The sequence below is a fragment of the Thunnus maccoyii genome, chromosome 18 (genome assembly GCF_910596095.1).
Source record: "Thunnus maccoyii chromosome 18, fThuMac1.1, whole genome shotgun sequence".
Classification (NCBI taxonomy): domain Eukaryota; kingdom Metazoa; phylum Chordata; class Actinopteri; order Scombriformes; family Scombridae; genus Thunnus; species Thunnus maccoyii.
In genome coordinates, this window is record NC_056550.1 from 6,152,937 (window position 1) to 6,179,858 (window position 26,922).

The following is a 26,922-nucleotide window of genomic DNA, read 5'->3' on the forward strand; positions in this document are numbered from 1 at the left end:
CTCGGTGCTAATAGTTCACACAGTTTATTCAAAAGACATATTTGCACCATCGACTCCTGTCTCATAACTGTCAGCAAACTATTCCTATCTTGTGGAGTATAATCTGACAGAGAAGATAAATGAAAGTGGATGGTGAAACGTAGCTATTTTTGACTGTTATGCACCACAACACCAAGGCAAATTCCTTGTCTGTGCAGACCTACTTGGCAATAAACCTGATTCTGATTCAGATAAGCTAGCTACATAGCTTCCTCCATTTTGGACTCTCCAGCTTTTTGTTCCCCTTTAAAGGTCAGCTCTGACAAGATGGCTTGCCAAATTTTGCATGTCAAATTTGTAAGAACAAGACATTGATAACGTAAGACTACTTTTGGGTTGCCAGGTTGTGAAAAATGGAGGAAAAAATCCTGCTGGTGAGTATTATACTCAAATTCTTTAAATTTAAAAAGCATTTAGTTACAACAGTTACAACTTTTAAACCCCTTATTAAGAATGTGCTTTTAGAAAGTGCTGTTTTTATTAACTAATTCATTAAATAACACTAAAATGATTTTACATATGAAGCAGTGATGGCAAGTAGAAGTATAACATACATACTGTACATATAGACATATTTATCATCTGCTGCCTGGTGAAATGGAGCTTGCGTAATCTTTTTTACAGTTGGGTCTTAACTGCACATGAATCTGACCTGCCCTTTAATGTAGTGTGGACTTCATGTGGAATTAAACTGAATGAGTCAGAACATTTTAACCCTATTTATTAAGCTAAGTATTCATTTCTCACTGCAAGTGCCTTTTATCTCAGTGTGACGTCTGTTACATAAAAGACTACCTTTCCTCTTTATCTAAGGTTAAAGAGCAGGAGGTGGGACATAAGAATATAATTTTGAAGTCTTCCCGTGCATTTGGAGTCTGTTTGATTATTACCCTATCTACAGATTCTAGTGCAGACAAGCTGAGAATCTCTATCAGTTCATGACGTGCTAAGTGGGAGGTGAGACAAACATAGGTGTGAGGAGAGGTCAGAAACAGCAAGGTATTAAGGGTTTGAAAGGGTAGAGGAGGTGTTGATGAGAGTGAAGACAATATTAGAGAACTGAGAATGGGTGGAAAGGCTAAACATGAGGAAAAAATGTACTGAGCGGTGTTTTCAACAAAAGAAAGAAGGCAAGACTAAACATCAATAAGGCTAAAATTTCATAGGAAAGAGAGGAATGGTGCTGAATGGAGCATGAAGGCAAAAAGGTCAAATGTAGATGAGATGTAGGGGCCACAAGGAATGTTCAGAGCTGTGGCGGTAAAAGAATATTAAAGCATCAACCTCAGGTTTGAGACACGAGTTATCCATTGATTCCTTTGATGTTGCGTCTTCAGACTTTATGAGGGGACTACTGCAGCAACACTGATGAAATACATTTTAGAAATAACCTGATCTGTCAGAGACCAATCCATATCTTTATGCCTGCTCAAGATTCAGCGTTATACTCAATACATTTAACATGCTACTCACCTCACTGAAAACATACAACACACTCATGAAGTCATTCAGTATACACAGAGACTGAGGGAAAGACAAGAAGCAAAACTGATTAAAGGAAGGGTTTACAGAGGAACACACACTCATGTACACGCACACACATTGTCAGATTGAATCTGTGCTGGATAAATTAATTCATCCTAGACTTAACTGGCTTACAAGCTCCATTAGGCAAACTTTCAAGATGCCCTGAAATTGAACCAAACTGTGTCTGTGTCTGTGTGGAGAATTTTCAGTGTTATCACAGATACAGCTGCTGCATCGGGTTAAAATTCAACAGTATTCTACTGGCATAAATAAACTTATAAAAAGGCAGATGGATTTTCAAAGTTTACTTGTTTTATTCTCTAAAAACAAATATGACAATGTATGGTGCAAACAGAAAAATGTGACTTGATATACAATATATGGTTGCAAGAATTAATGTAGGTTCAGCATAAATTCATTGTGCAAATTTTATCTTCAATTTCTGCAAAGGGTCAAATCAGAGGAATGTGTTCAACTTGTATCACTTACATTAAATAATCACATAATCAACACTTATGCCAAATTGACTTTCTGCTGAAGTTAAGCTTCTCATCCCCAGCAAGGGCCTGGTGGGATTGTCATAGTTACAATGGTGCTCTAAAGTCAGTGCTTTTGTTGAGGAACAGTAGTTTGGGCACATTTCTCTTGTAACATTAAAAGTGAAAATTTGTTGTTGAAGTATTTAAGTTAAACTGCCATAAAGTGTTCAAATAAAAACACAAGTCTGATTTTATTTTTTTTCTTATACTTAAAATACAACAACTAACAAGTAGCTCAACACTGTATTACAAGAAATATGCTGTTTCTTTATTTCTATAATTTTAGCATGATGTCATGCTAAAATTATGTTGTAAAAAATGTAAATGTGCATATATAAGATCCTTTTTTTAAAATTTATTTATTTATTTTTTTTACAAGATTCTTGTTTTAAAATGAGTCAGCTTGAAAAGGACACGTTGTTTTGAAAATCACTCATATGTGTGTTAACTAAGGGGGATGGGGTGTAGAGAACGTTCACTGGATGGGAAGCCGTTGGGTTGGTTGTGTCCATGTCACTGCAATTCCAATCATGGGGAAGTAACTTACTAAACAAATAATCTGTCACTAATTACTCATTACTCTCCCAAAATTACTGAACTCATGAGAATTTGAGGATAGAGTATGTTATACAGATTGTAAAACCCTCTGAAGCAAATTTGTGATTTTAGGCTATACAAATAAAAATGGACTATTTGCAATACAACAGCAACACAAACTACAGCTGGTAAAATGACCATAAAGTTGAATCAACACCTCTGTAACAGTTTTAACAAAAAACTAACATTAAAACCTTCATGAAAGTAGGATTTATTGCAGGAATGATGTATTTGACTGCATTAGCTTCAGGTTGTACATAATAAACTGGTGAGAAATGTCTCTGTTAAGGATGAAAAGATATGTTATTCATAGCTGCAGAAATGAATACATAAATGTGACTAACAGACTGAGGTGGGAAGATGTCCGGTCCCTTATGATTTGTTCAGTAACCACGCAGTGGACTGGCTCCTTGTGCCGAAACTTCAAAAAGTGATTGATGATTTTAATTAGATGTTTGGATCCTACTGGGAGCTGACAGAGAGCTAGAGTGCCCTCTGTTGGGCTTTGAGGACTCTGGCACTGACCCAAATACACTGGTGGCTCATTACCTTCAGTGACTCAGCCAGGCAGGGTCTCCCTATTTATACTGTCAATTCTTCTAATCAAGTCCAAATTCTAACCTACATTTACAAGCAGTACAATAGAAATAATCATCTCTGCCTTTCTTGTATTCAGTGCTACAGTATAAAGGCAGAGTTCACATGTTTAAAACAAAAGATTTTCTAATTTTTTAAAATAAAAATGATAGAGATCCAAACTTCTTACACTCTACCATATAAATGGTCTTTTATTTTTTGTTAAAGATGGTCTGGCTTTTGTGAAGAGGAGCCACTTGATAACCAAACACTAGGCACTGATTTTCTGCTGCAGTGGGCAAAAAGAAATCAAGCAGGACCCAGCAGCAAATGGCACAGCACATTTGCACCAGACTGCTGCTTTCACAGGGAGTTACTGCTGTGATTTACCTTGCTGCTTATTACACACACCAAGGCCTCTTTTAACACAGGTTAGGGCAGACTGGCTGGTGCAAGTCATGCGCTCTGATCCGGATCAACTTCCAAAGTAATTTATCTTGGGCTAGGGCAGCTCTAGAGGTCTGCTTGATTTGGATTAGTGAGTGTGGAGTTCAACTGCTGTCTTTATCAGAAATTTAAAAAATAAAAGTAATAAAGTGATGGTGCAAGTTTTTTAAAATTTAACTGTAAGAAACCTGTTTTAGTTATCATGCAGTACTGCACTTAATGGCACAGATAAGAAAATGGTACCAGCTTTATTCATTTTGGAAAAAAAGCTACTAAATAAACTGTTATTGCAGTTAATGAATGAGTGAAAGTAAAACCTTCATCCAGAGACAGGACTGCTGTCCTCTGCATATGGCCAAATGAGCCTTAATGACTTTTTATATAATAAATTTCTCAAGGGAAGAATGAAATTAAAAAAAAAGTCTCTCCTTTTTCTAACCCCCCTTCCCTCTCTAATCATTTTTATACAGTCCCTAAATATCAACGTTAACAACAAAAGTTTATTACTTCTACAAATATTTTACATAATGTGCATTTATTTGATTAATAATGCACCTTTTATTGGTCTGCTTTGGGTATAAGCATAATTAAGTTCTAATATTACTTCATTAAGGAAATGTCCTGGGTGTATTGTGGCTGTGAGACAAATCAAGAACTACTGAACACAGTGGCTCCACATTATGTTAACCTCCAACATTTCTGCTGCACACAAACAGGATATGTGTCTGCTTTCTAATACGATTGTAAAATATTCTTGTCGTCGCTGTTAAATGCAGGCTGTGGTTTTGCCTGTGGAAGTAATCTGTGCAGATTATTTGTTCTTTTTATATTGTGGCTGTAGGCTGGTTCCTGTCTGTGGTGTTCTGTTTTTTTTGTGGTCTGCTGGGGATGTAAGCGGTTCAGGTTTGTGTCTGTGCTCAGTCAGTGCCAGGTGTTATGCATTTCACGCTCACTGCCTCCCTTCTCACTTGGGGCTCAACAGCTACTCTCTCACACACATATACACACACAGAGTACATGCCCCCCTCCAAATTGCCTTCCTTTGTGCTCATTGTCTCTTTTTCTCACCTATCATCTCGACTTTTTCTTCTCAGACGGCATCTGCTGCCTGCCATTATAACTCTGTCTTGACTCCAACTTTTGCTCAGCTGCTTTCTCTATTGTTCGTGTCGTTGACCGTTCCTCTTTATGTCTCTTTTTCTCACTTTCTTTTCTCTTTCTTTCTATAATGACCTATCTGCCCATTTCCATTACATCTCTGGGTTGATTCTTGTCTCTGTTTCTGTTCTCCACACACACACACACACACACACACACACACACACACACACACACACACACCTGCTTGTGAAGGATGGAGGGGGGTTACTTCCATGCCGCTTGCCAATCTGCTCACTATACTGTATCAGTGGTGCAGCAGACGCACCAGAGATGATTCACAACACTGCAAAAACTCACAAATCATACAAAGTAGAAAGTGAATAACACTTTCTAGTACACTTTGACAGACAGGAACAAAGTAGAAGCACATATGATGAAGAATTCAAACACACCACCTCAGAATCAACGTTACTTAGTCTCACTCTCCTTTTTCAACATAGACACACACCCGCTTGCACGCTTTATTAAAACCTCGCTCCATCTCTAGACCTTTACTTACACACTTATAAATACACCCGACTCTTACCGTGAGGGTGGGAATGGCTGTGACGAGCGAGTAGATGAGCACAGGGGGTATCTTGCTGGTGTCGTCTGGACCCAGGTAGGGCTTGGAGAAGGTCTTGTCGTAGCAGAAGAAGCCCTGGATGTGCACAGGGAAGGTGTCCGTGTACTCAAAGTAGTAAGCCAGCAGAACCGTCCCAGCCATGATCACCAGCTGGAAGTAGAACATTATCCCTCCGTTAGGAAGCGAGAAGATGAGAAGTGAAGAAGAGGAGGGAGAGGCGGAGGTGGAGGCGGAAGAGGAGGAGGAGGAGGAGGAGGAGGAGGAGAGGAAGAGGGCAGAGTCAAGTCCCTGTTCCCCTCAGCCACGGGGAGATGCATAGGAGATGCATGTACGGACCGAGAGAGACAGAGTGAGGTTCAGTGTTTGGAGCCAAGATAGAGAGTGAGAGAGAAGGAGCCAGAAAAAGATCACACGACAAGAAATCTACAGGAGGAAGCTTCGCTCTTCATGAGATGAAAACGGGAACAAAAACAGAATAAAAGAGGGTTCCGCGGCACCACAAGCAGCAAAAACAAAGAATTGCAGAGGGAGTGAGAGAGAGAGAAAGAGAGCGTGCGAGAGAGAGAGAGAGAGGAAGGGAGGGAGGGAGGGAGAGAGGGAGGGATGTGGGAGGTGGGAGGGAAAGAAAGGGGGAGCAGCCTTTATGCTGCTGGCACTCATGAATCTACTACAGTTGAGCTGTGGGTGTATTTGTGGATGCTGTGTGTGTGCGTGTGTGTGCGCGCGCGCGTGTGTGTGTGTGTGTGTGTGTGTGTGTGTGATGGTCACCATCAGCTGACGTTTCTACTAAAAAGTTTGATTCCTATAACACTTCTACTAACTTCCACACACTCTACACATGTCTGAAGGCATAAATTAGATAGAACGATACACATTTTTGGACGAGGTGATAAGTGCATCCAGGTGAGTAGATCATCATTTGAGAAAGTTGCATTAAATGTGGAGCCTAGAGTGCCACCACAGTTCAATATTATTACATAATATTTAATAAATTGATCAATTAAGAAAAAAGATGTTATAAGGTGATTAAATGAATGTGCATTACATTTTTTATTTTATTTTAGAATTTTTTACTTCATTTAATTTGTTTACTAAAGAAATTAGTTACAAAAATAATAAAACAATATTAACAATAATAATTCTATCTCTCTATTCAGTCTTTAAATGATAAATTAATAAATTAATTCTAAAGATTAAATAAAAGTTTATGTGAAGCTTTTATCGATTTTATTTGTTAAAATGTTGTTATTCCATTTACTGTCTGTCTGCCTATGATCCCATCAACAATTCATTTGTTTCCTGATTTAACATTTACAGTTTAATTTTGTGATCGCTTTCATTTAAAGAAGCAGTGTGTCAACCCACAGAGCAGAAACAAGCGTTCTGATTGGACAGCATTTTTGTTTTGGTGAGAGATTGTGTCCCATCAGATTTTCTGACTTTTTAAGTGTCAGGCTGCTTAGAGGTCTTTAAAGTGGCTATAATCAATATTTTTACAGTATATTCACAATGGATAGATCAAATGTGATATGATGAACCATATTTCACTCTAGCCTTATTACAACTTTCAGCTCATTGTTTTAGTTTTTATTGCCCACAACGTAACTGTTTTGGTTCAGTGTCAGCGCTCTCATGGAGTCATAGAGCTGTTTTCAGTAAAAAAGCTCTGATAAACTGTACAAATCCAGCACCAAAAGACTGAAAGAAAAAGTTAGTGACTTGCTAGCTGGTTTTCAGCTGCAGCAGGCAGCTGTTTTTAGCGTAAAAGCTCTAAAAACCCACTACACACTACCTGCTCAGCACTACACAGCAAACAGACACAGTTAGCGACTAGCTGGTGAGCACAGTGGAGCATTTAGCTGCTAAAGAGCCAGATATTTCCCTCAGGAGTTGGTGGAGGTGAAAATCAGAGCTAAAACAGATCAGTTGGCCAGAAAAATCTCTCCAATATTAATGTTAATGCTGATCAGTATGTGTAACTAGACAACTGTTTGCTAACAAGTTCACCTTATCAACTATCAAAGGTGAAAATACAGTATGTCAGTGTTGATTTCACAGCTTGTTCCCACCGCCCCAAAGGGACAAAAATCTGTTATCGCAAAACACACTTGACAACACTTGACAACTCCATTGAAACTAAAGATCCAGTGCAAACATCTTTGCCTCAAGTGGCTAGGTGAAAAGAAAGTCAACTATGTGCAAATAGTACATATGTACCACCTGTTAAATAGTTAGAGCAGTATTAATAGATTTTTTGGTCACTTGGTGGCAGCATAACAAGCTTTAAACACATTAAGAACATGTTAGCAAACAGTTGCCTATTTACACATAGAGCAGACTCAGAGCAACATTAGGATTTATTTGGAGTTGTGCTTCTGTCCCCCTGACAAGTCCAATATTCAATATCCTTTTTTTCTTTCTTTTGGTCCCCAACAACTCCTGAATGAAATATCTTAAGCGGCTAAATGCTCTACCGTGTTTACCTGCTGATTTTGTCTGTCTGCTGTTCGGTGCTGGACCAGTAACATCCAGCCGGTTAATGAAAGCTAAAAGCAGCTGCCTGCTGCAACTGGAAAATACGTCCTGTGAGAGCAGTAAGAAATAATCAAACCAGTAAAGTTGTGAGCCGTAAAACCAAAACAATGAGCTGAAAGAGGGTAAAACGCTGACCTCTGAGTTCACCACTACGAACAACTCCTTACACATTACAACCGCTCATTTGATCCATTTTTAAAATTAAAAAGTGTGATTAGTGCAGCTTTAATGTTAAGGTCAAAAATAATGAATTTGTTGCACAGATGAGTATTTTTCACCATCAGATTCGCTCTCTCATTCAATCACCTCTGCAGATGTTGTTTTGAAAGGCATATGATACAACACCATTCAGCATCAGCAAACCTGACTTGAACAAAATCAAATGTAGCTGAACTTGAGGTTAGAGAGGTGAGGCTGAGCGTGGCAGTTTGAAGCCCTGTGGGATATTCTGCTCAAAGTCACATCATTCTGACCAGACATACGGCTCCACCCACATCTATGTCACCAATATGTTTTAAAACATACTGAATGTATATGCAAGTGAGAACAAACGCCCACATACAGAAAAAGCACATGTATAGATGTCACGTGTGCACACACTGGGACTGGTGTATTTATACACAATGGGAGCGTTTTTTTAATTTGCTGTTTCTTTATTTGTATCGAGTCTTTCTTCGTCTGTACCGCCCTTGAGGGAGATGTGTTTTGCTATCTGTGGTTGTCATGGTGAAGAAATGACTGAAGACCCAGCTTTATAATATTCTGTATTTTTAGCGCTTTAGTAAAGACCAGTCTTTATGTAAGGGTAGTGTTAATATCACGCTTTCTGACTATAAGTTGAACAGAAATCATGCTAGCAATCATTGCTTGTTTGAGGTGGGGGGGGGGGGGGGGTTGCACACACACCTGATGGGAGCTCTTTGGTGGGTTTGCTTGGGGGGAGCGTGGGTGTTTGATACGTGTGACTCATGAAGCCTTCCCTTGTTTTCCTGTTTGATAGCATAGTGCTCCTCCCCTGCATTTACCCAGTGTATTGTGACTGGCTCTGACTCACACTTGCGATTGCTAAACTGAAGGAACACCAGCGATTCACAACGCCACCTTAAAATCAGAAGCATTCTTATAATTCCGTTGCTAACATGCCTTCATAATTTCCACTGAAAACCATGAAAAGGACAAAAATTCAGGGACGTGTCTCTGGTGGGGATGTGATTCACACTCTCAGGTCAGAGTTCCCTTTGGTTGAAGTTTGACCTGCAAATCCGCACGTCCAGCCGATAGAAGTGTTGCCTTTTTTTTGGTGACTCACCCTCTGTCATTCTGGCTTTTTCTTATCACCCCATTTTAAACTACAAAAAGCAGCATTAACTCTAACTTAACTGCACCATAAGACTGTATTGAGCCACATTCACCTGACCTAATATAAGTACTTGTGGTTAAATACAAATTCACATTTCCTCAAACTCACAACTAACCAGTGGTGATGGCACAGATTAGCCAGCTGTTGGCATGTTATTTTGGTGCCAGTTTGACTCTACGCTGTTTTGTGAAGCCTGTGATGTGGGTGACAGCTGCTTATTCACACTTATATTAACTTAACTTCCTTATATTCCCCTGCCCTCCATTTGACATTCCTTTGCACTCTTCTTTCAACTTGCTGCTGTATTCTTCTCTTTGCTTTTTCATCAAAAAGGAGCTGCCATTAATAGCAAAGGGGACAGTCGGGAGTGTAAAGAACCCATCCTACTTTGACCTATTTTAGCGTGGAGATGGAAGGTCAGATCAATAGCAGAAAGAGCTGCGGCTTGTCAGGATGAAAGGTCACATTAAGACAGTTCAAGTTGGGAGCTGTCACAGGGAGACACGAGGCTGACTGTTACAAGCGTGAAGAGTGTATAAAGACTGAGGAGTGTCTTTTTCTATTCTCAACCTTCTAAGGATGTTGTCATCTCCCTCTGAGCCTGCCTTCACATCACCGCTTTGAAAATATACTTTATACCTGTCAGATTATCAAGCCATTACCAGACTTCGCCTCATTATATACTGACATAAAACTGACTTATTTTAGGTATCAGGATATTTTGAACAAGCTTTAGTACCTTCCACATGCTGTGGATAAGAGGAACAAGTCATACAGGAAATGAGTTCTTCACTGATTTCTGTGAGGCAGTATGAAAAGTGCTCATCAGAGATAAGAAGGGGGCTTATCCGGTCTTCACAATTGATCTATTATGAGTGAAAAAACAATGTACAGTAATTAAGTGCATGTACTTAGAATTGAGGTAACTTTACTTTGGTACACTCCAGTTATACTTGACCAGTTACAATTACTTAGTAAATAAGGTTCTGCATTTAAATGTTCAGAAAATATGATGTTCACTTGCTATACTGTATGTTTACTGTGCTTTGGCAAGATAAAAATGCCTAAAAAGAAAAAATTGCTACAGACATCGGTTAGTCTAGCCTTTTTACTTGTAATGTTTAAAGTTAAAACATACTGTTTGAAAATGCGAATAATCAACTGGTCAGGATGCTAACTTTTTGCCTGGGGTATGTGACTTTAGCCTCCTCAGTCTTTTAGCATGGTATCATTTCAAAATGAGTCAGCTGGAAAGATTATTGAGTCAGTCGGAGCAGTAAATTTCAATGGTAAATCTGTCAGTTATCTTTGTAAACTGCATATATTATGCATATTTTGGCAGTGTTTTAAAGTAGAATTTTGAATGCAAAATGCAATATTCTATCACTGTAAATTTACATAAGGATTTGAATACTTTCTCCACCACTGCTGACATTAAAGGGGACATATTATGCACACTTCCAGGTCTATATTTTTAATCTTGGGCTCTACTGGAATACCTTTGCATGATTTACAGATAAAAAAAAAATCCTTATTTATCTTATACTGTCCCTGTATGCAGCCACTCAGTTCAGCCTCTGTCTGAAACAGGCCGTTTTAGCTCCCGTCTCTTTAAGGGACCCCTACCGATGAGCCCACTCTGCTCTGATTGGTTAGCTCCTGGAAGCTGTGTCACAGCCGACTTCCGGCCACTCAGTAGATTACATCAACAAACTATAGCTGTAGGATTTCACTACTTTTTCCTCGTTCTTTAATGAAACGTAAATTTCTCAAATATATCCTTACATGCTTGAGCCAAAATCTGATCCGAAATATGAGAGTGGACAACAAACAACACATAGAAAAACCTTAGCAACAACCTTAGCAACCAAGGCTACAAAACAGACGCCATTCATGGGCATGCGCAACAAGCCGATGTCAACTCATTGGCAAGGTAGAAAAAAACGTTGCAAACAGTGCATTCAGAGAAGGTTGAAGCCCTGGCTTTTGACTTGCAGGGAGCATTTCTACAAACATTAACATACAATTTTGAACTTTGACCATATTTAACATAGATACCCAACATCATAATAGTGTATAAATAACAGAAAACCACAAAAGCATAATATGTCCCCTTTAAGTGACACGTTAGCTGATTGAATTATCTATGTGTAACATTGCAATTAGTCGAGTATGATAGTTACCGCATCCCAGCAGTCTCCATTGCCTCAAACCAAGTCAAGAAAATTTACCTCAGGTTGCATGTTATCTTTCTCTGAAAGGGCACCGTTTTCAGCAGGTACTCACCCTCAGAGCACCATCACATTCCCAGTGGCACTACAGGATGAGATTTTGCCCTTTTCTCAGATGACTATCCTGTTTACTTGATATCTGTGTGTATGACATTAGAAATGTCATTGTGTATTTCTCTTTCAACTGCTCCATTCTCTGCCTCGCCTTTAAAAACATCGCTGAGAGACCCTCTGCTATCCCTCTGTAGTCATTTTACCTCTCAAAAATGTCCTTGTTGGACTCAGCTCTTTTCTGTCCATTTTCATTTCTCACTCATCCCTCTACCCCTTCCTCCTGTCCTCCAGCATACACGGGTTTTTAACTTTGCTGAATATTTCATATCAGTACCTCTGAATTTCAAGACCAACTGCTGAGCTGACAGACTGAGCCCAGGCATAGTGATTCTAACCCCGAGAGGCAGCGCGGGTTTACAATAGCAGTGACATCAAGACGACTGAAAACATGGCACAGAAAGATGGAGAGCATTTTGGGAACACTTTGGGAACGAGTCCAGCGAACAGCAACAGCCGACGGCATGTGAAGGACCTACCACAGTGAGCTCAGTGCAGCTCTTAAAGTAAGATCACTCTCCCTCCCTCCCTTAACCTGGATAAAAAAACATGCCATCTTTGCACAAGTCCAAATCATAATCTTTTTCTTGACAAACAGGGATAGACAGCTTTACAAGGTTAGCCATACTTGATGAACTATATTCATGCTTTATTAATATGAAGAGAAGTTTCTGTGATGACTGAATCTAAATATAGAGCTATTACCTGGGTGAGTGTTACTTGGACAGCAGAGAGGCTGACATATTCTTATGTTTTTCAGTTTTACATTCAGCTACATAGTTACATATAGAAAACAAATGTAACAGACATTAGAAAAGAACATTGGACATGCTCAGAGGTTGAGAAGTTGGACACTGACTACTGTATTTGCTGGATTTCCACATTTACTATTATGTAAGTATTTCAAAAATGCATATTTGAAACCAGAGCACATATAAAAGTCTGAAGCCCAAATTTCCGCTGTGACAGACAGCAATGGTCAACATAGAGGTGTGCTGATATACCAGTAAACCAGTTTCACTACATAAACATGAAAAGGATGAAACACTCTAATGGTAAAAACACCTCCAACATCTTCTATTACTGTCATTACTGTAACTATCACTGTTGTCAGAGGCCACGGTGAACATAGCACAGTGCTCCTGTTTTATTCTGATGAGCCACAAGGGAGCACCTTTCTACAGGTCAAACAGAGGCAGAGCAACTGACTACTGGATACAGTTTTCCAAGATGGTGCCTCATTCATTCCTATGAAAATTGCTGAAAAAGAGGTTTTTGGGTCCATAAAGTGCGAGTCCTTCTTCACGTGAGACTCCCTCTGGCTGAATCAGCTGACTTCCTGTTGGCTCCCCGTACACATGAATAGCATGAAATGAATAGTTGAGCTCTTCTAGATCTTACAATTTTTTCAACCTAACGTATCTAATTCTGATCATACAGAGTCATTTCAGGGGGTTTGTGACACTCAAAAAAACTAATTCAACATTTAACAGCCGTTTCTTTTGTCATGACCGTGTATGGGAAAGAGTATTTTTGGGCCTCTGTGCGTCACATCATCCTGTAATACAAAGTGCGGCCACTATGACAAAATCCCAACATAACCCAGCACTGTTCCTGGGGGCTTGGTCTAGCTACTGTGGCTGTGACTTGCTATCAACATACTGAAGCACGGCTAGTTTACGGGTGCTGAGTCATAACGTTAAATCAGAGAGATAGCATTCATTTTACATGACTGGCAAAAAGGACACTGCCTCAAGATAGCGCACATTACATTGTTCCGCACAGCTCAGCCTCAGCTCTGCCTGTGGCATTTGTTGGTAGTAGAGCGGAGGAAGTGTGCAGAGGGGCAGGCAGTGCCGGCACCTGGGTCCAATTAAAGCTGGATAATAACTGTGCTGTGGTTCATTGTTTGAATCCAACAACTCTGAATCCTACACTTCCCATGATGCAACTCAGAAGTGTAACTCATTAGCCCTAGAGCTGCAACAATTAGTTGATTAATTGATTAGTTGATTGACAGAAAATTAATCAGCAAATTTTTTGAGAATCTAATTCAGTTTGTTGCAATCTGCAACCTCACTGAGATGCCACTAAATTCTACACACTGGTCCTTTAACACTGATCACATCAAGGGTTATTTTTCTCAGTTTATGTGTAAATCTGGAGAAGTGCCCCTTTAATGCACATACAAATAAGAACTGATTATATTGATTATGAAGCATCAATATAATAAACAAAGAAAGACTTTGAAACAGCTGATCTTACACCAGTGATATTGTTAAAGCTGGTGTCTCTCAAAATGAAAGACTACAATACCCAGAGACCCATCTGCTTCCTCTTATAAAATGATTCTGTTTTGATTTACTAAAGAGGATAAACAGAAGGTGAAGACATTTCCACTATATCGTTTAGATGTTTTCTTCATTCTATGCTGGAGGTACACTGCCCTCTTCCTGTTTGGCTCTGTAAATCAATCAAATAAATTTACCACAAAATATAAAGCAGTGGCACCAAATGCAATACTGTAGCTGCCAGTCCCCTCAACAATAATCTCCTTTGATCACAGTTCTTTTAAGTTAAAATAGTAAAGATTTATTTGTACTAAGAAATTGCATTTTGGATACAGGATACAGTATGGAACCAGCCACACAGCTCTAACAAGGCTAACTATGTCTGTCTGTCTGTGTTGTTCTCTTTCTCAAACGCTTTCTCCAGAGGTCCAGTCGTGTCCCTGGATGCTGTTAAAGCCGTGTTGCCTGAAAGAGCAGTTTTGTGTTTTACGGACGGAGGATTTAGAGCAGAAGGACGGTGAGGCACAGGGGTCCACCGTCAGACACATGCTGTCCATTAAGAGGCCTGCCATCAACACACGCTACACTGCACCTGGCCAGCATGACAGGAGTCCTGGAGGAGGAGGAGGAAGCCCAGAGGAGGGTAGGAGGCAGGAGGGGATGATTTAAAAAAAAAAAAAAAGAATAGAAGAAGGAAGGGGAAAAATAAGTGGGAAAAGGAGGATGAGGAAGAGGGTAGAGGGAGGAAAAAAAAGATGAGAGAAGTGGGGGAGAAAATCAGACACAGAAGGATGGAAAGAAGAGAGATCTAGAGGAGGGAAGGGGGATGGAAACATGATGAAGAAGAGGCAATAAGACAGGTGGGGAAAGAAGACAGCAATATTAGAGATTGGAGGGTAATTGCGTAGTAGGTGAAAGCGGAGAGAACAGGTGCAAAGTCCTGAGTGGTGGCTGGTGTTCTATTTTCTTCTCCTTCTCTCTTTTCTTGACTTGTTACTTCCTAGACTCCCGCTACTCTCGCAGCTTCAAATCCATCGTGTTGTCAGCATCAAAGGCGATGACTGTGATTCACCTCGTAGAAATGTTAAATTTCCAAACGAAGTCATACTAATAATACTTCCCTTGCTCAGGTTACTGTAGGTGGCTGTGTTTGTGACTGTGTGTGGTTAACTGGTGTGTGTATGATGACCATGTCACTGTGACTGGTAAGGTTAAAGAGAGCTTTTCAAATGGAAGTTGTGTAATCCTCTCTGGTGGTTTCCTCTCTGTGCACAGCAGAGGTTTCGCCATAGCTTGATTTGATTCAATATTTATTCACCATTTGTCCCAGTTTTGAGGCACTTTGTGACTTATTTTAAAGGTCATTCATGGTTTTATTACATTTTTGTAGGTTTAACAATCATTGCTATCAGTAAAAATAACATTGTACTCATCAATGTATTTGCTGAGATCTGGGTACATGGCTGTTAAAAAGAAGTGTTGTTGGGCAGGAAACATGATCAGTCAGATGATCAGGAAAGGTTGTAAACAAACCTTAATGTTACCCAAAATGTGGAGGAGAAAATGAAAGCGAATGGTAAAACTACCCCCAACTTTTGGTCTTACCTCTAAATAAAGAGCTCTAGATAATGTGGCTAAACTGTTGGCTTGTTTACAACCTGTCTGATCATTCTTGACCTGTTGGACTGTCACTGTATTCCCAGATCTCAACAATTACCCCTTTGATGGATATAGTAGTAATATATTGGGTGAAAATACCAAACGGTTTATGTGTCCGTGTTTGTGGCAGATCCACTGGTCCTCGCTCTTGTGTTCTGCCCCGTTCTGCAGCGAACACTATGAAACAGCACTCAACAATAAAGTTCTTCAGTGTTAAAGCAGAGAGACATGCCATGAAAAAGTGTACAGCATAGAAAGATTATAAATTACTGAACACTGGTAATGGTGTTGGCATACTGCATCTGCTCTCTGCTGCGATTTATTCCAGAAACAAGTTTGATCAGAAGACTGTGACCTTGTATTGTTTTATAGAGCTGGAGTCTGTTTCCTTTACTGAGCCAAAAATCTCCTACCAACCAACACTGTGCCAGTGCAACCACCAACCACCAACCCCCAACCCCACCCACACACCATACTCCCACTTCTCTGCCTACCTTTCTTTCTTTTTTTTGAAGAAATTCATGGCATAATTCTACAAACAGTAAGATTTCTATCATCATCGAGTGGCTTATTTTGTGTGAACTGGAAACTGACAGGCAGTCGGTGCTAATTACAGCCACGCAGCAGGAGTTGGAATAGCTCAGTGAGCTGTACTGACCTCTAATCTGTCATTCTAAGTACAAGAGAGGCTCCCTGCTGACACCTGGACTGAACGGACTGGGAGACAGGAGGAAAAAACCTTCAAAAACACAAATTCTTGAGGCAGACACATCTCTGTGCAAATTAACCCCTAAATGTATCAAAAATTAGACAATGCTGCTCTAGTGTTACTGGGTTAACTGGGTTTCAACCAAAATAGCCTTTTAATCATTTTCTAATAGTTTGCTTTTAACACAAGAACATGAAACAATAAAAACAGGAGTATCTAATTGTCCTCATCTTTCAGTTGGAAACAATAAAATAACACATTACAGTTATCAACTGGTAAGAAGAGGGACTGAACAGATAGACTGTCAGGACAAAAATGGATAGATGCTGGACTTATTCTTGCCAGGTTTAAAGTCACGCCCTGTGGCCTCTGACCGGCTGTTTGTTTTGATTGTTTGCTAGCAGGACACCTCAAAGTTTTGACAAAGCTGCTCTAATCAATATTTTTCTATTAACAATGGATGAAATGACTACATAAAAAGTGAAAATGGTTGTTTGAAATTACAAACTCACAAAGAATTATCACTGACTCTCAGCTCTACATGAGCATTTTAATGTCTTTCAGCTCATTGTTTTTATAGCCCACAACTTCAATGTTTTGGTTCAGTCTCACAGCTCTCATCAGTCTGCTGTCAAGCAGAAGCAGGCAGACAAAGTTAGTTGGTGAACATAGTACAGCATTTAGCAGCTAAAGAGTCAAATATTTCCCTCAATAGTTGGTGTAAAACAGAGCTAAAAGAGAGTGAATATTACACTTACATTCGCCAGGTGGACACAAAAACAATTTTTTCAATGACATTTAAACAGACTTCAATTACATTTCGTGGAAGGCTAGGTCTTAGTTTTCAGAGCAGACCCAGATTTTTTTTTTCCTTTTATTACAGGATTTAGTAAATTGTGCTCACTTATTTGAACCTATCCTTCAGTTGAATCAATTAAATCTGACACTCATGATTGTGGATCACCTTGTGCATACATGTCCAGATGCAGTTTAAAAATTGTTTAAATTTAAAATCTATCGATCTGTACAACTATCTGCTCATTAATGATGTCGTCTATACGTTATCTGTTAAGTTGTGGCTCATCAAAAGTTTGATTCATGTTGATGCGATGTAATTTTTCTGTTTATTATCTTAGATATCTGTACCTGATGTCTGTTTTTTGTTGCTAGAAATACTAGTAGATTCTAAATACTTGATTAAAATGAAAAGATATTTGGCTCACCATCCATACTGGTTTGGTTTATGGGCCCTTATAAATCTGAACTTTGATTACATTTGTACAATCATGTAGTGTACAAGGTATGAAAAACACATATATGGCCATTCTTTAAAAAAATGTACCCACACATCAACAGGCACCACCAACTCTCTCTATTGATATCTTGCTCAAATGATGACAAACAGCTACATTAAAACAATGATGTTTGGAGCTGGCTGGGGCAACCAATCCATATAAGAAGTCTGACAGAGGGGAGCATGATTAATAGGCTTTGTAAGCTGAATAAATGGTTTCCACATGACAATGACCCTGAGAGGTTTGTCAGTTGTTTACAAAAGAATGAGAATCAGAAAGAGTGTGAGAAGTATTTTATAGACTGTAAAAGTTTAGATGGAGTACTTAAGAGTGAAAAATGAGCAGAAACAGGAGCTGGAATAAGAAAGAGCCAGAACCAATGGTGCATTCAGAGAGCAGTTGGAGTCCCGGCAGCGGGGGGAAGAAAAGAAAGAAGAGGCAGAAGAGGTGTTCAGGGAGCGAGAGAGGGTGGGAGGATGGTAGGAAACGGGGTGAGATGTGGGGCGGGTGAATGAAAAGGAAAGAAGGACAGCTGGCAACGGAGAGGGATGCTTGGAGAGTATTGGCCTGCATCCTTTTAGCGGTGTTTCACAGAATGAATGTGTGCTCATGGGCAGGTGAGGTGAGCACAGACATGGGAAGAGCAGGAGAGAAAGAGAGAGTGGGAGCTTTTGTTCTGAATTTATGTGAAAATGGCTAAAGGGAAAGGAGAGTCTGATGGGAACAACAGAAACGACAGGAGAGGAGCATTGCTTTAATCATCCTCCAATCCAGTCTTCTTTTAAAAACACCTCTCATGTTGCTCTCATTTGATCGTCTGCCAGTGACTATGTACACTGGCCAACAATGGTCATGTAACAGATTATAAAGTATAATAATACAACCGTGTACGCTGTTGGGGAGCCACCTCTCTGCATATCTACAGTGCGGTCAGATACACACCCCTGCAGTGCACACAGCACCACGGGGAAACCCTGTGCATGCACATTACAGAGATTACACTGCAGCAAAACAGCTATAATGGGCCCACTACCTGCCTCAAGCTCCAAAACCCCTTCGTCTGCCAAGTCATACAGTGTGCAGTCTGTGTATTACTCACTCATTATGAGGAAGTACTTCCAGAGGAGTAGCCAGAGTACAGTACAGCAGTTTAAAAAACAGGGTTTGGTTTACTTTTTTTGTATGTGATGGTTTTTTTCCAGCTTAATAACCACCTTGCATAAATGTAGGTAACACAGAGGTGCCTTAATGGATAAGTGTAGTGATATTCTACTTGTTTCTTGCTGTCAACAAATTCTCCACCAAATGACTCCACCGATATGTTTTTCCTGTACAGCCAAAACCTGCTCATTCTTTTCTGCTGTACAGCTTAACTGTATTAAAAACACATCAATTAGCTACAATGTTGCACTTGGAGACATGTTCCTTCATTATCTTGAACATGAGACCTGTGGTTTGTATGTGATCAGTTCCACATACACTGTCCTGCTACCTTTGCTACCCATTCACACTCCAAATTTGTATTAATCACTCAGCAGAAAATAAACAAATCCGGAGTTTATTTCTGGTTGAGTAACGTTAAAAACTAAAAACTACAGTGCCCAGATGTTTTATGAAATTGGAAACTGTGTTTTAGACAGAACATGAGGTGAATTTTAGTGGCGGCTTAGTGGTAACTTTGCATACACTGTCAATGGGAAGACAATTACATGTGAGTTCGCCCAGGGCCAAATAAATAGTCAGGGAGACGCATTCACACTAGTTGAAAACGTTTTAACTTGAGCAAATTCTGGGGTTTTGAGATCTGCTTCATAAATGTTTAGAGACAAGAGGGAAAAGGAGAGAGACTGGAGGGAAATACTGGAAATAACAAATTTGTGTGGAAGACAGCTGCTCTGTGAGGCCGTACTTAGATACAGCAATGCTTTGAGCTAAATGCTAACGGCAGCATATTACAATGCTCACAATGAAAATGCTCACATGCTGGTGTTTAGCAGGTACAATGTTTTCCATATTCACCTTCTTGCTTTCCATTTGCTGATTAGCACTACACACAAAAGTGTGAGGCTGATGGGATGTCATTAGTTGTGCAGATATTTGGTCATGAACCAAAGCAGTGGACATAGTGAAATTTAGTGTGAAAAGTGAAGGGATCTCCAAAGTAATTACAGTTCATTCTGCTGGGGAGTCGAGTATTGAGTCTCCTTATATCTGACCCTATAGCTGTTAAATGCTGCACTATATTCACCAGCTAGCTGCTCAGGAAAAGAGGTTGATGAGAGCAGATGAGTTGCAGGCCAGCAAAGAGAGTCATCCCTACAACATTGTTGTGATATCGATATCGAGGTATGTGGTCAAAAATATTAAGATAAGAGACTAAAGTGCTCTGTAGAGCTAAGGGGACCCGTTTCACATTAAAGAGCGTAATTTGATCCATTGTTAGTATAGAAATACTGATAACTGCAGCTTTAAAGATTCACAGTACAAACAAATATGCTTAGGGCTGAATGCCACAAACAGGGTAGGGAAGTCAGAGTGTTGACAGAGAGGCTGATGCATTGTTAGCTTTGGTCTTTTCATGGGATTTGTTGACAATAAGAAACATTTTGAATAACACCAGCCTTATCCTTCAAAAGGAAAATCCTGGTGTTTAAGATACATTACTGTATATCTCAGCTGAATCAAAATCAAGACTAGTTATGTTAAATTTATCATTCAATTCCAGTAAAACCACCAAATTCACAAAATGAAGTTGTAATATTATCAGCCGGCAGCATAATGAAGCTTAGTTGAAAAAAGAAAACATATTTGCAACAATTAAAAAATATGTGTGAAAATGAGACAAAAAAGGTAAAGACAAAAGATGTAAAATCAAAATGTGTCCTTCCATAACACCCCCTACGACTATTTTATTTAAAGACATGCTGAAACACATGCTGTTGAAGTCTGAAGACGATACTTATTTTATAAGTGTGCAGGTTTGATAGTCTCTTCATCACTCAGTCACAGCATCCACTTAAAACTGCCACACGGCATCATACAGTAGGTCCTGCTTATGAAATTTAACACCTGGAAACCAAAGAAAAATCTGCTCTTGTTATATCTAATATAATTTGCTTGATCAAACCTCAGAAACGATGAATGCATGTGTTTAATGTGTTTATTTGACTGGGTATGCATTAACACTGATATCTTTTTGAGAATTTGTGTGTCTACCCCAATCTCTGTATGTTCCTGCAGTGGAAAAGGCCTGTGTGTGAGTGTTTGATTATGTAGGGAGGGGTCTTTGTTGGCTAGACTGGGACTGGGAGACTTCCTGTGACAGGTGTGAAGCTACCAGAGTGCTGCCCACCATTAAACACACCAGACTATTTATAGACAGAACAGGCAGCCAAAGACACACTATGATGTGTTGCCTGTCTAATCTCTGCATGTAGCTCAGGTGTTTTCTTTTGTTTTGTTTTTTTCAGGGAAATTTCACTGAGAGGAAGCCTCTCTTTTGCAGGAACGCCCTGATCAAATTCATACAGTTAAACACATTCAAACCTGGAAGTTGCCCAGTACAACCACAGTCTGAGCTGCCGGCCACTGAACAGCTCCACTGGAGCAGTTGGGGTTAAGGGCCTTGCTCAAGGGCAGTGGGGGTAATGAGGTAGGGGCGAGTGCTACTTTTTCACTTTCCCCACCCAGATTTATCCTGCCGGTCCGGGGATTGTACCGATGACCTCCCGGTCACAAGCCACTGCCCTGTGTTAATGAGTCTGGTGAGACTGAAACACACATGAGAGAAATTATACTTTTTTTCCCAAGAGTCAAAGTGAATTAAGTGAGAGGAGTGAGCCATAAAAAATTTTGGTGATGGTGATGTCAAAACTCTTGCTGATAGGTCAGGCTCAAAACAATGTGAAACACACAAAAGCTCAAAAAAAAGTTGTGAACAGTAGGACTCACTACTGAATCTTGTGATTTCAGCTGTGCTACAGCAGTGCCCTCTGGTGGAGACATTGCACCAACTTTTCTCCACGTCTGTGCTCTCTTATCTAATTATCTGACAAATGGAAACACTGAAGGAATATATTCAGAGTCAGACCCTTAACCCAGTATAAATGTGTTTAATTCTATTAAGATTAACTTCATTATTATTCCAGAGGGAAACTGGCTTGCAGTGTGTGCACAAAACACTATAAAAATGGTACTGCAGCAAGAAAACACAAAGTCCAGATATAGATTTTGCCATTTGTCCACAGTCTCCTGCTATGAAGAGCAGTAAAAGTCAAAAAGAATCCAGTGTTCCTGTTCATAAGATTAAGGGACATTTTATTTTATGTTATTAAGATGCAGACCTCAGGGAACAGAGTGGAGGATTAAGATGTTGGCCGCTCATATCTGGTTTAATTTAGATGATGGCAATGTAAATGGAACACACCCACACTAACCTAATGAAAGTGTTTGATAACTTATCTGTGACATAGGACAGGCAGCTTTGAGCTCATCAAATAATAGCATTAAAATCCAAATTTATCTAACCAGCCACCCCACCTCATTGTAAAGCTTTTAAAATCTCTATTCAGGACCACATCCTAAATTTTATATAAGGGACTGTATGAAAATGATTAGGGTGGGGGGGTGGGGAGGGTTGAATCTTATATTTAATTTAGTAAAAAAGCAAGTCCCTCCTCAACGTTATTAATATTTTCTTTGGACAACACCCTTAACTGAGAAAAAACTGCAATACAGCAGTGTGGATACCTCAATTGATTAATCTAATCCATTTAACAGGAACTGACCTTGTGTGCCCCCCCAAGCCCCATTTTGTTTTTGTCTTATAGACTTTTCATATTTTTCTGCTGGACAAATAAGGATTTTTATTTGGTATATGGACTGATCGTTTGGCCACTTGGGGGAAGCAGAAACAAGACTCACGCACAACATTGACATATCAACACCTCTGATATTTGATGATATGGCGAACTTGTTAGCAAACACTTGCTTATTTACACATCCAACAGTTACGGAGCAACGTTATCATTCAGTTGGAGTCGTGTTTCTGTCCATCTGACAAACGCAAGTCCAATATTCACTCTTGTTTAGCTATGTCTCTGATTTCTACTAACCTCTGGGGGAAATATCTGGCTCTTTAAATGCTAAATGCTCCACTATGCTCTCTAGCTAGTCGCTAACCGTGTACAGTGGGTATACAGAGCTTTTTCTCTGAAAACAGCTGCCTTTTGCAGCCAAAGTCGACGCTATGGGAATGTTGAGAGTGAACCAGAACAATAAAGTTGCAGTCAGACAGCTAAACAATGAGCTGAAACTCGCTATAAAGCTCCATAAAAACTGCAGAGTTGGGTGATAACTCACTACAGATGATGCCTCTCACATTCTGTCATTTGATTCATTTTATCATAAAAATATTGATGACAGCAGTTTTAAATAAATAAATAAATCACATAAGGGATGACTGAAATGAAATATAAATCCAGGATGTCAAAAAAAAAATTAAAAGACCTCCCTTGCTCACCAAAAAAAAAAAAAAAAAAAAAATCACACTACCATCTCTACCTTTCCAGACACCCTCCCCAATCCCCTCCATTTTTTTTTTTTTTAAATAATTTGTGTACAGTCCCTAAAATTATGATCTCATAAAAGCCACAAATTGCAAACCTATACTGACAAAAATCCCCAATGTCCTAAAAACATAGCTGGTATGAAAAGGCCAAGGGGTAAAGCTGCAGCGTTAATGGTGTGAAAAAATTTTTAATACAGGTCAAAAGGTCACATTGAACTGCTCACAGTCTATCACATGACAGTGGCAGCAGCCTATATGCAGAGCTATGAGGAAGGCTGTAAAAAGTATTTACAGTGGTGGAATGGGACTCTAAGTTTGCCCCTCCACTGGTCTGGATAAGTGCCTAATCAGAGGCTCTTCACAATAGAAAGCTGCATTCTCCATTACACCTCTTCACTGAAGCACATAGTAGGGCTTTAAACAGAAATTACTTTTAAAGTGCAAAGTCTGAATTCACTTGCATGTCCCCAGATGCCAGAGATGGCAGAGTACCGTGATATTTTTTAAAGGTACAAGTAGAAAAATTGGATCTGTCCAAACAGCCTACAGAAAAATATCTAGAATATACAAATAAAAGGTGAAAGGGAAAAATGTGTTCCCTTGGTGAAAAGGTTCAAGAATTCATCTTATTGTATCATCAGCCTTTACAGAATTAAATTAGATGAGAGGGGGAGATGATGATGTGGATCCGCACACAGAAAAACAGGATTAAATCAGAAATGAATGAGGGGTGATGTCAATATCTGTGCAGCTGTGAATGGAGAGATCCTCCCAAAATCTGAATCAAAAGACAAGCGCAGGCAGGGAATCGCAGGGTGAAAATGGGAAATGACAACAGCAAAATGGAGGGGATGGAGGAGACACGCAGAGCAAGATGGCTGAGTGGGTAGCACTGATAGAAAAGGTTGTGACTTGTGATTAGGGCAGCGAGGATGAAAGGAGTCAGAAGAAAGAGAGCAGAGACGGAGAATGAGTCTGGCTGATTGGTTTCCATGGTAACTGCTGATGAGGTGTGGGGCTAAATGAAAGAGCAGGTCCTTCTGGCTTGGTATGGATCACTGTCACATCTCTCTCTCTCTCTCTCACACACACACACACACACACACATTAAATGCTGAGGGTGTGTAGGGGCATGGTTGATGGGGACGCATTTCCTCATCACAGGCTGAGGATGAATCACCTGTGCTCTCCATTTACCTTAATGTATCCTGTGTGTATCCCTGTGTTTTTATTCTATATGTTTTTCAGCTTCTATTGCTGGTGAACAGCGAGCAGCTACCCACACACATTTTGCCAGTTCACTCCAGAGCAACCTCTGGTCACAAGCCCAATTCTCTAATATTAACTTATGAATAGTTCACTGACATTACTCTGCATGGTTCATGGAGCAGATCGGGCGCTGCAGCAAGAACTGTGGTTAATCAGCATGTTACGGACTATTAATCATAATTCTTCTTATTCATTTCTAATTTCATTTTGCTGAGTCACATGGAACAAAACCTGACCCAGCATGCACTGGGATGAGGTGTATCCATCAGTGACAGACTGGCCATCCTTCACACTCACATGGTAATGTACAGCTTGCAGTATCCAGAAACTATGCAGTGAAGAATGTCTGTCTGAATGGTTTTCTAACTGACAACAAAAAATATAAAGTAACATTTATAACATAATATTCCACTCATGTACCTAATTAATCACATAGTAAAGAATTATTTGTTTTTACACCACATTTACACCTGAATCTGTTGATTATGAGCTGATATCTGAGTGTCTTTTTCTATGATTTCTAAACAGATTTATGGACATTTATCATCAATGGATATCAGAGGTCCTGCCACCACTGTAAAGATTGAATTTCACAGATTGTAGCGATATGTGTGGCAGGAGTGTAGCAAATATCCAGATGCTGTTCGTGTATGTTCAGACTACATTATCTGTTCATTTTTGATTAATGGATTCATATTCAGATACATCCATGGTGCAGAGAGGCCCAGGAATCAAACCTGAATCCTTTTGGCTGAAGTGTTGACAGCACTAACCACTAAAGCACCTCACAGTCAATAATGTAATCTTGTTTAAGGCAGCAGAGTGGCTCAGTGGTAAGCACTGTCGATTCACAGCAAGAAGCTCCAGGGTTTGGATCTTGAGTAAAAGACATGCAGGTAAGATTCTGCAAGTGACTTTGGATTCTCTGAATTGCCATCGGGGTTGTGATTTATGGGTTTGTTAGTGTGTGTGTGTGTGTGTGTGTGTGTGTGTGCGCGTTGAGGCAGTGACAGAATGGCAACCTATCCGGGGTGTTTCCATGAGGATGACGGATGGTTGGATGACTACGGAAGTGTGTAGCAGTATGTAGAAGTAGCTTAATGGAGAGCAACTGCGCAAAATATATCATTTCATCATTTCTGCTGTACGGTTGCCTGCCTGTTCTTCACACTGCCTTCTCAGCCTCATTGCCAAAATCTGCCATTTTCACTTCACCATTTTCACCTCTTTAGTTCGTAATGATTTCCTCTCCTGATCCACATCATTGCTTCTGATATAGAACCTGAAACTGCTTTTTCTCATGATTAATACACAAAACCCTGCTTTTTAAAATGAAAAACTACAATACTACAATTCTACAATACTAATCGTGGTAATTAAGGTCATGACTGAACATAAGGGGACTTTAACGCAGGTAAGTTCAGGTCAGGTCATGATATACAGCAAGACAATTAATAAACTAATACTGTGTAAGAGAGCGACAGCATCATTCTAATGTGAAGGCATCTTTTAATATCACATTACAGATCCAGAAGCTATGAAAAAAACATTGTTCTGCACTTCCATGCCTGAATGGAAATTGGACTCTTACAAAAAACAAGAGAGAAACTCTCATGTTGCTGTCTGCTTAGCAACAGCATCAGTAATGAGATAAACTCCTCCAAACCCAGTTCATTCTGTGACTCAGTGCCTTCATTTACAACTTTCATCAGCATGAGTCTAGTTCTATCTACTGTAGTAATATCTAAATGCAGAATAATGTCTCAGGACTGTTTACATCTGGCATTAAAATGTGTTTTGCCTGTTCACTGTAAGGCCAGAAGGCTGTGGTATGATAACTGCTTTTACTTTAAAATTACTATCAAATGAAATTATATCATGTCGAACACAATCAACCTTTAAAGAAAAGCGATTGACTTTTCGCTACACTCCTCCTCCAAAAAGTGATTCTCCAATCACAGCTTAGCAGCCATAACTAGGCATGAACATGCCAGTCAAGTTTTGGATTTCTCCCCAAGTTGAAGTGGAGTGCATGGGTCTGTAGGAAGAGCAACACACATTTTAAGCATGTTTTTAGTCTTTCCTAAAACAAAAACACAAGAGAGAAAGTGTAAGAAATGAAATCATTACAATGTGTGCCCACGGGCGTCAGAGCTGTTATTAGTTTAGACCCCCGCTCACTTTTACCATGTCAAAAATCAGCACATCAGACTATCCACTCTGCACTCTTTTCAGAGCGCTGTGTAAGTGCTTCATTATCAAATCCATTCCGCTCGCTTAATGAGAGAATGCACCCAGGCAGATTCTCACATAGCACGCACACACATATACACGAGCACGCCGCTAACATTATCTAGTCATTTATGCCCAGATACCAGGTAGCAGAGTTAAGGTAGAGAAAAAATAAGGAGAAAGGAAATAAACAATGAAGGAGCAGCTACA

The 26,922-nt window shown here is 39.8% G+C and overlaps 1 protein-coding gene across 9 annotated transcripts in view; it reads right to left on the bottom strand.

Annotated features, from left to right (window-relative positions):
* The window catches only part of plppr2a (phospholipid phosphatase related 2a), an 86,465-nt gene that overhangs the window by 41,781 nt on the left and 17,762 nt on the right, over nucleotides 1–26,922 (bottom strand). For all 9 annotated transcript variants that reach the window (XR_006092385.1, XM_042393495.1, XM_042393492.1 and 6 more), the window contains exon 3: nucleotides 5,413–5,601. Coding sequence is in view for 8 of the 9 variants with exons in the window: in XM_042393495.1 (XP_042249429.1) it covers nucleotides 5,413–5,601 (189 nt within the window). In the remaining variant the exon portion in view is untranslated. The remainder of the gene's footprint in view (nucleotides 1–5,412; nucleotides 5,602–26,922) is intronic.